This window comes from Haplochromis burtoni, unplaced genomic scaffold (genome assembly GCF_018398535.1).
Source record: "Haplochromis burtoni strain Fernald_Lab_line unplaced genomic scaffold, NCSU_Asbu1 Contig_880, whole genome shotgun sequence".
NCBI classification, from domain to species: domain Eukaryota; kingdom Metazoa; phylum Chordata; class Actinopteri; order Cichliformes; family Cichlidae; genus Haplochromis; species Haplochromis burtoni.
In genome coordinates this window covers 1-10,408 of record NW_024583241.1, presented here as the reverse complement: position 1 = coordinate 10,408, position 10,408 = coordinate 1, and the positions used below count along the sequence as shown (strand labels likewise).

General features: G+C 39.4%; 1 protein-coding gene across 1 annotated transcript in view; it reads left to right on the top strand.

Moving 5' to 3' along the window:
- zgc:114181 (uncharacterized protein LOC619255 homolog) overlaps window positions 1-5,289 on the top strand; it is a gene marked incomplete at its 5' end in the record, with an annotated part of 7,001 nt that extends 1,712 nt beyond the window's left edge. Inside the window, 5 exon segments of the mRNA XM_014330592.2 lie at window positions 1,563-1,723; window positions 2,085-2,249; window positions 2,343-2,484; window positions 4,088-4,235; window positions 4,855-5,289. Of these exon segments, the coding sequence (XP_014186078.2) occupies window positions 1,563-1,723; window positions 2,085-2,249; window positions 2,343-2,484; window positions 4,088-4,235; window positions 4,855-4,933 (695 nt within the window).
- Between the last annotated feature and the right edge of the window lie 5,119 nt (window positions 5,290-10,408).

Below are 10,408 nucleotides of genomic sequence, written 5' to 3'. Positions count from 1 at the left end.
CCCCGCGCCCAAGCGCCCTGTTCTATTACATTAGACTTAAATAATCAAGGAACTGATCTAACAGCCCATTGTTCATTGAGTGGACTAGTTTCAGTTATCATGCAAATGTACTGTTATATGGTTGGGGAAACCTGCAGTCAGCTGCAGAAGTCAGTTGGATGAGTGACAAAAAGTTTCCCTCACTGAAAATTAACAGAATCAACCATTTTTTTTAGGATTTACTTACCTAAATGATTGAGCATGCATCAATACATAGACTTAAAGAAATTGTAGAAGCTAAATTGTTATCAGAAAATATACCCAGTACTCTCAACATTGCATTTCCAGTTCCCTGGAAGCAATAACTACAAATGGAAACTGGAGGAGCTCTCTGCAACAAGAAATCTTTTTCCTACCTTCAGATAAACAGAGATTGCCAATCAAGCGTTCTGTCTGTTGCTGACAAGTCGCTGTTTCATTGATTTTGTTCAGCAGGGTTTATATGAACCCAGTGGTGATAAGGTTAACCCTTGGTGCTTTCAAACATTTTGAACTCACTATGATAAGGAATCCCACTATTCCAGCCAGAAATGTGAAATGAGACCACATTTCCAGAAAGATTGTCTTCTTAGGGTGACGTTTTAGCTCAGTGCGTTGAGCAGGCGCCCACTTCAGTCCTTGAGCATCAGAGCAAAAGAAATGCAATGAGAGTTTTTTATTTACAGTTTGATAAATCTTTGTAGCCCTATGACAGGCCTTGGTTGCCTACTGCAGCCAAGGCCTGTCATAGGGCTGCTGCAACTTTAAATCTCAATGAAGTTTGAAGTTTAAGTTTACTTTAGTAATTACAAACATGCATTTTTTAACCTCTGGCTCTAAGTTGGCTATTTTAAATTGAAGAAGATGGGGATTTTAATAGTAAGAAAATGCTCTTATTTCATTTCAGTTATCATGCACTCATTAATTATGTTCATTAGATCGTATTTAGCACATTCACAAGCAAATTCATGTTTTGTCAAACTGACAAAAGTCAGGTGACAATAAGCAGTGCTGGTGTCCAGTCACATCTAACAATATATTTATCATCTTTGTCCTGTGTGTTTTCAACAATGCAAGACTTCCTTGTTGACAACTCCAGCTGACATTAAATTTAATAAAAACATTCAGTAAGCTACATTCTCTTGGATCAGGCATAAGAGGCATGCGTAATAATCAGTGGGACTCAGGCATCAGGAGGATCGGGTCTCATCAGTACGTGTTTAACCCTGTGAGGCCTAAGTCAGTGTCAAAGATAAATGTAATATAAATATAAATAAAATCTAAGATTTGGTTGAAAAATGTTAAAAGTGTTCGCTGATTTGGGAGTGGGAGAATTTTGTTACATTTTCAAATGTCATATACAGTAATCAGTAATCATAATAGAGATTTTTTTTAGTCCTTACAGCGTTGAAAGAATCTTCCCTACTGAAGTCCTTGAGCAAAGCATCAAATAAGTATTTGCAATAAACCAGTCCAGTCTTATCTTTGGAAAATCTAAGTTTAGTTCCATTAACAATAGCATCATCCTATTATTACTTCATTAGACACACTGATCAGCCCCAGTGGCAAGATCCTGATTCCTGGGATCAGAGAGGCTGTAGCTCCCCTCTCTGATGAAGAATGGAAAATGTACCAGGATATCCAGTTTGACATGGACAACTACAAGAATAAGATTGGTGTCAACCAACTCATGTACAGCAATAAGGTAATGTAAGGCATCCTTGGTGTCAGAAGATCATTAAGAGCAGGTGAGTACAATCCAGAATTTAGATTGTCATTACCCTTGCTTCCAATGCTACTGTGAAGAACCTTTTTAACTACTGTTTAAACAAGTCTCTCATATGGCTTTATTTCTTACGTAAAACATTACCAGAACTAGGATGATCCTGAAAAAATAGTTCATCTATTTGCTTCTCTCCATGAAAGTGCTTGGTCATAGGAGATCAACGCTTACAATCTCGTGAGATCTTTACAGGATAAAGCTCCTTAAAATGAGTGTTGTTTTCATTGACAATATATAAGTAAAATTATTAGTGAAAATAAAGAATTATATCCCTCTCCCAAAGGTGGACTTGTTGGCTCACATGTGGCGCTACCCCACAGTCTCCATCCACGGTATTGAGGGGGCCTTTTCAGACCCTGGGACTAAGACTGTCATCCCTGCTAAGGTTACTGCTAAGTTTTCAATTAGGCAAGTTCCTGACATGGACCCTGCTATGGTCAAGAAACAGGTAAAATACATGAAAAGTATGTACGTGCTCTGTTCTGTTGCATTTACTTTTTGTAAACTGCTTCTGCTGTTTTCTTGATGTGCTCTTCTTCAGGTAACAGACTACCTTCACTCTGTGTTTGCCAAAAGAAAGAGTCCCAACAAGCTCAAAGTCACAATGGTGATAGGAGCCAAACCTTGGCTGGCTGACACTCACCATCCACTCTACGAGGCTGGAAAGGTTGCTATTAAGAGAGGTATTGACCGTTCACCTTACTTTAATCACCGGTGATGTTGCTATCAGAATGTCGGGTCTCGGGTTTGATAAACTGCAAATACAATTTCACCAAAACTGGCTCTTACAAGCCAGTTTTGAAGTGTAATAAGCAGAATACTTTGTTCTACTGTCAGCTTATGATGGGGGTTGTTATTATTGCTCAAGCCTGTAGTGCTCGAATCTTTTATAACTGTCAATTACTGACAGTTTTACCCAAATAATCTTCATTTTCATATGTTAACATTACTAGGCAATTTTTTTCATTTTTCGGTCATTTGAATAGACTTTAATGAAACGATAAAGAATTGGGACATTGTGTTGATACTGATTTTCCCTGTCCCACAGCAGTTATAAATGACTTTCGTTGGCATAAGGCCACTCTGTTTTGACAGGAGTACATCCTAAACCTAGTGGAATTAGTAGTAATAATAACAATGATTTCTTAGTTATGATTATGATCACATTGGTGTTTTGGATGGCAGTCTTCAGTTTCCCTTACATAACAGTCTCCTCAAGGCAAAGACTCTAGAGTATTAACGAAAACTGATGACATCAAAGAAGTGGGTTGGAACAGTGGGAATGAAGAACTCTTTTTAATAGGATGAAACTTCCAGAACCAGTCTCAGGGAGGAGCAGTCATCTGCTTTTTCATCATATTTGAAAATGATTCTTGGTGGTTATAGTTATTGTTTAAACTAGTGCTGTCAGCGTAAATCTCGTTAAAATGATGTTAACGCCATAACCGCGTTAATACGGCAAATCTCCGTTAGTGAGTTAACGCGGATCGCCCCGTGCAAGGGCTGCACGGCATCAATGTGTTAGCGCAGTTAGCCTGTTAATCCGTTAGCGCTGTGCAGCCCCTCGCACGGGGCGAGCCGCGTTAAGTCGCTGACGGACATATGCTGCATTAATGCAGTTATGACCTTAACGTCATTTTAACGAGACTAACACTGACAGCATTAGTATATACACAAAGTATTGTAGCGTCTGTTGTATTACAGAGAACTAGGCGACAGGAGTTAGAAACTGACATGATATAGGTGTATGTACTAAAAATCTTCGATGAGATCAAATCCCAGTGACCTTGATCTCAAGGCCAAGGTCAGAGGTCATGTTTTCGAAAATCTTGCGAATGCAACAACGTAGGACCTAGGTGACTTAGGATTTAGAAATTGATACCATGGGCTGAGGGGTAGCACTATAATACAAAACCTGGAGCTCTTAGTTTAGTAGAAACACAAGAAATGCATTTTCAGTGGTTTTGACACAGCCTTAAGATATTGGCTAACTTTTAACTTTTGTATCCTTTTATTATTATTATAGCTTCATTCCTTTGTAGTGTGCTTTGTTGCATTTATATCCTGCAGGAGTTTTGAAAGGTTACCAAAGAAACAGTGTATGTTTTCACCTGTCCTTAATTGTTTAGTATTATAGGAATATAAAAAAATGTGAGACAATGTAAAGAAAACAAGTTAGTCTTTCAATTTTCACAATTAGTCATTCAACCATGCCAGAATAGTTCCCACTTAATGTTCATGTCCACTTTACTAGCAGAAAATATTCTGTCTTTGCTCTACCTTTAGTTTTCAACATGGATCCTGATCTAATCCGTGAGGGTGGAACCATCCCAATTGCCAGGACCTTCCAAGATGTGACGGGAAAAAGTATCATCATGATGCCCATCGGAGGCTTTGATGATGGTCTGCACTCTCAGAATGAGAAAATGAGCAGGTTAGACTGTCTGTACACTCCTGCAGTTTTATTCATTTCACAGAAATGTTTAAAGAAATTAGCTTGTACTGAGTCTTTCTGAGTGTTCAACACAATATTTAAGAGAAAAGCTTGAGGGAGAAAGCTTTGCAGTCTGTTAGAACCATCCACAACTGAAAAATAATTTAACTACCATAGAGACACCATACAGGACCTGGACACAGGAAATTATTTTAACACTGAAACATTAAGCAGACCCAAGTAGACAAATTTTAGGGGCAGATTTGTTGGAATCCAGCATAAGACAACAAGGGTAAATGGGCAAATTCTGGAGAAATCAGAAAAGATGGTTAAAAGCAGACTTCTCCGATTATAAGGTGGATGCTGTGAGACTTAAGCAGCAGATATAAAGACATACTGGTCTGTTTCCAGAGGGCTTTGTAAGTCTTACAAGCTGCTGGCAGCAGAAAAGTGGAACAATGCTTTGGGGACTTCTAAGAAGGTGTAATGTAGCCATCTATTGCTGCAAATAATAGTGTATGTGAATTTATTGTATTTATGTTAAGGAAACTTGGAAATTTGCAACCCAAACAAACAGGACCTTTAACTCTGCCAACCATATTTTTTCTCTCTCTCCTAGGTACAATTATATTGAAGGAACCAAGTTATTCATCGCATACCTGAATGAAGTGTCCCAGATTAAGAGGACTAGTGTGTGATGTTTTATGGTATGATCACATGACCTCTTCAAAAACATTCCAGCTATAGAAAAGTGTGTTTTGATATTTTTACTGTGCCTTTATCTTTATTTCATAAGGTTTTGAAACTTGTGGTGCATTTACTGATCTGCACCTCAAGTCTATCTATTTTTGCATTATCTCGTGGTTATTTGGCTGTTTCCATCTCTTTTGCCAGTGTTTATGTTCACATAAACTTGGGCAGCACTGTGAGTGTGTTTGTATGTGTGTCATGTAGTAAAAGCTGGACAATGCAATATTACGAATACGTCATTTATTTTATGAGAAATACAAAATGTTATTTTATGAATGTTAATAATACGAGAGACATATACAAATACTGTTTCTTTAGCCATTAGTCATTTATTCACTCCTGAAAAATTCACTCTTATAGTATGTCATTCCTTAATCAAATGATTAGTTCATTACCAGGCCTCTGGGGATCTCCAAAACATGTTGAAGAGGTAATTACGCCATTTACAGTCGCTTTGGTGCGTTTCTCACATCACTAGTAACATTTGCACAGCACTTAGTGTATTTCTCAAAACAATTGGTGCAAACTGCAAAACCTAGTGGATAACCTGCAAAAGCAGGTCACTTGCTCAAAATCGATAATCCTCAAAAGCAAGTATTCATGTCAATGAAACTGCCAGTGTCATCAAAATGAGAAGTCGTGACACCATCTTTATGAACAAGATAGTCAAATGGCTTGTCATGTTTTCATTATGACAGTGTACAGTATTCTCTCAGTGTTTTCCAATGCAAAAGAAGGTCAGAACTTGGTGACACTACCTGAAAATGCTCAAGAAAATGCTCCACCCTCTCCATGACTCTGCTGTGATGTTGTCACATGCTGCATCCATGGCTGCTAGCAGGGCCATTTGCACATGTGAATGCCAGTCATAAAACTTCCACCTCCAGGCAGAGAAAAACTCCTCTATCGGATTAAGAAATGGGGAGTAGTGAGGGAGATATTGAACCAGCATTCTGTCATGTGCTGCAAACCACTGTCTGACCAGATGTGAGTAGTGAAAACTGACATTATCCCACACAACAACATACTTGTTGAGTTGGCCTCCACCCCTCTCATTCTCAGGGACTATGTCCCTGTAAAGAGTGTCTAAAAAAGTCAGGAGATGTTGTGTATTGTATGGGCCAAGAAGGGGAATATGGGAGAATGCCATTGTCTGAGATGGCTGCACACATTGTAACATTCCCTCCGCACCGGCTTGGGACATCAGTGGTTGCTCTCTGTCCAATGCGATTTCTTCCACGCCTTCTGCCTTTGGCCAGATTGAAACCCGCATCATCAAAGTATATTAATTACACCGCTTTGAATTTCTTTCAACTTTATTGCATTGTTTGCAATCACCATTGCACAAATGGCTTCATCTTGCTGCGGGGTAAAAAAGGGCCCTCTTCTACCTCTGCCAGGTTGTCTTTCAATCCGTTGTGGTGCAGATTACAGTAAAATTACAATAATGTACACTAAACATGAGATATTACAAGATGTTGGATTACTGTCCAATACTATACATACCTGTTCTCCCTACGAAATGTTTAAATGATTAAATTCACAGTGGTTCTTCCAACACCCTCCGACAAGCCTCATCCAGGCCGTGATTGACAACATGATCAACAAGTGTTGCCCTAATTTAATTAGGAATCTGCCTGTATTTGGCATCTTTTCCCTCTTCCCCTGTTTTGTCCCCCCCCGCATCCTCAACCCTCTTCCACGATGCTGACCTTCCATTTCTGTGTCACAGAATTGTAGAAATGGTACACACTATGGCTGTATCCCAATTCAGGGTCTGCAGCCTTAAAGTATGCATTTCAAGGCCGATTACGTCACAGCGGTGCGCCGAAGGCTGTCCCAATTCAAAGGCTGCTCGAAATGCGGCCCTGAAATGTGTCCTTCATTTCCCTGAATTTTAAGGCTGTGGCAGTGTAGACTTCGTGGCCCAACATATCCCAGAATGCATAGCGCGGCGGCGGGTGTGGATAATTTTGCCGAAAAAAAACGGCGGATGAGGGGCGCCCGAAGAGTAAACTTTAAGTAAGTACTAAATATCATGTCACTTATTCATGTGCAAATGTTTAATGACGAAGAACATTAAAACGTTACTGTTGGCCACATGTCGGCAAAGTTATGTGACATTAGTGACGTTTGTACTAACTTGGTTTTAAAGCCTTTACTTTAAAATATACGCCGTTCAATAGCTGAGCTTAATCTTACAGAGAATGATCAAAGCTCATGCAGAAACAAACAAACAAATGAACAAAAGATTTTCTCCTTCATTTCTGTCAAACAAAGCTGTATGATGCGTTTCCAGCTGTTAGTATCATGGTTGCTGGGCAACCTGGGCAGCGCAACGGAGGCTAGACCGTCCCATTTCACAAGCCTCGCACTTCCGGCCTTAGCGGTCTTTGAGTATGCGGCCCTTGAGGATCGTTGAGGCTGCGTACTTTAAGGCTGCAGACCCTGAAGTGGGATACAGCCTATGTCCTGCTCGGTTCATATATGCTTGCCAGTTGAGGGTTCATGGGATTGATCCATGATTGATCCATGAGTGGCTTGTCATTGGTTACAACTAATACTTTCCACACCTCCTCATCAGTGAAAGCTGAAGTTCACCTGAGAGAAATTGTTCTATTTAGGAGACATTTCCAGGAAAAATAATAACAAAAGGTATAAAATTTTCTGGGCAGAATTTGATAACTAAGTCAACAATTTTGTATGTAATGACTCCAGCAATGAAATGAAGTCTATTAGTTTTATTGGGAACGACTATTCAGCATCCGAAAGTAGAGTTCATTTTGACTGACATGACATAAGAAAATGATAATGTTATAAAACGGCAGAGAATTGTATGAAAGCAACTAATACATGTACAAGAGCATTTGCAATTTGTTCAGAGGAAGGAGAAATTGCAACTATGATGTGTACAAATGAATAAATGTTGTGGAGGTTGCACTAATGGTTTTGAGAATTTTCTGATCTGAGAAAAGCACCAAAGCAACTGAGAAAAACTGTAAATAAACTGTGTTGGATCAAGGACACATCTAAAACCTGCAGGACACCGGCCCTTGAGGCCTGGAGTTCCCCCGCACCTGGTCTAGATTGAGAGTGGCTGCAAAGACACATGCTCTGCTCCAAGCAGTCGATGTGCAGACTGACAGTCCAGGCATTGTCTGAAGTTCCCCATGAGTCCCGTTGAGATAAATGCAAATTCTTCATGCATCTGACAGTTGGCGTTGTTCACTAAGATCGCGGCAGATTTGCTTAATGACTAAGACTATATCTTAAATGTAACATTTAAAATGTGTTTGTTCTTCTGCTAGCACAAGAAACAGTTATGCTATTTTTTTCTTTATAGTTTTAGAATTTAAAAAAAATTAATGTCAGTAGTTCACTGTAAAATAGACTCAATAATATCCAGTCAAATAGATTGGCTTTATTAATTAGACACATGGATTTGTGTCTTAAATCTCTAGTGCATATACAGCATATCTGGCCCACCAGAGCATTAAACCACAGGTGACACAAATAACACCAGCTATCAGGATTGAGGTGCCTTTCCAGGCACCTCAATCCCCATTCACATCTTGTGTCAGGTGATCTGGTCTCACAATTTCTTCACCCAAAGCCTCTGCTGATAATGACCCACACCCTTTTTCACACCTTGGTGCATGTGGTGAGGCACATGATGAATAGTGGGTCAATGACCCTCTTAAGGGACAACTCCTACTAGGGATTAAATACCTGGGACTCACCAACACTGGGTTTCTGATCCAATCCAATCAAATCCAACTTTTATAAAGTGCTATAAAATACCCAGTACAGGACCAAAGGGCTGTACAGTAAATAAGTTAAGAACAATAGAATAAAACAAAACAGCAAAAAATAAAACACATAATATATAAAATTAAAACAGCCCTTTATTAAAAAACAAGATAAAACAGCATGGAATCAACTTAAACAGTTGAAATAATAATAAACTAAAACCAACATCTCACAAGGCGCCAAGGCCAAGGTGAAGAGATGCGTTTTCAGAAGCGATTTAAAAACAGGCAGAGAAAAGCCTTTCTAATCTCTACAGGCAGATCATTCCACAGTTTTGGAGCTGCTACAGCAAAAGCATGATCTCCTCTAAGTTTACACTCAGTCCTGGGTACATTCAGGAACAGCTGATCAGAGAACAGGTGGGCATATAAGGCTGTAGCAGTTCAGAGAGATAAGATGGGGCTAGGCCATGGAGGGCTTTAAAATCAAAGGTTTTAGAACTGAAGAAGCAGACAGAGAGGTGAAATGTTTTCAAGAAACGTAAAGAAGGCCACTCGCTTTCTTTCTTTCCCTTATACCAGGGGTGGGCAACTCCAGGCCTCGAGGGCCAGTGTCCCTACAGGCTTTAGATGTGTCCTTGACCCAACACAGCTGATTTAAATGGCTAAATTAGGTCCTCAACATGTCCTGAAGTTCTCCAGAGGCCTGGTAACAAACTAATCATGTGATTCAGGTGTGTTGACCCAAGGTGAGATCTAAAACCTGCAGGACACCGGCCCTCAGGGCCTGGAATTGCCCACCCTTGCCTTATACTGTCCAGTGGTTCCCAATCCCAGTGAACAGTAACACACACACACACACACACACACACACACACACACACACACACACACACACACACACACACACACACACAAAAAACTGTTGTGGTTGGTTGTAGCCACACTGTGCATTATGGTCAACCATGTCCACTTGTCTGTCCAAACATTAGTGTTCCAGAAATCTTGTTAATTGCAGATGTAACAGATGTAACTTTGCAAATCTAAGCTGTATTGCGATCTTCATTTTTAGCGAGAACAAGCATCCTGGAAACCATTCCTAACAAGTCAGTTTAGTTTTTTCTAATTTCACTGTCATGAGCTTTAACATTTAATGTGTTAACTGAGGTCTATAGACGACCAAATGAGTTTTTATTGTGCCTTGATATGAAAACTCTTAAAACTGACTTTCTTTATGCCATGACTGTACTGTAGCAATACAAATTAAATGAAAAGACAATACAAGACTGCTATGAAAGTAAATGCTGAGGAGCATGCTTGTCTCTATTCTAAGAAATGTTAAATGTGAAATTGAAGTATAATTGAAATTATAGTAAATGAAAAAAGAAGAAAATGAAAGAAACTCCCAATGACTTTAGATCAATTAACAAATGAATTTGTTCAAAATCATTCTTTTATTCTTTACACTCTTATGCAATACTATTTACACCAGGACATTCAGAATAAACTGACAGTCTTGCATGAAGCAACCCTACAAGCATTTTAGAGAAGAAAAAAGAGATACAAAAATATATACAAAAAGTAGTCAAAGGAGCTTGCAAAGAAAAGCGTCTGGACTTCTTTAAGTTGCTTGAAGACGTTTCACCTCTCATCCGAGAAGCTTCTTCAGTTCTA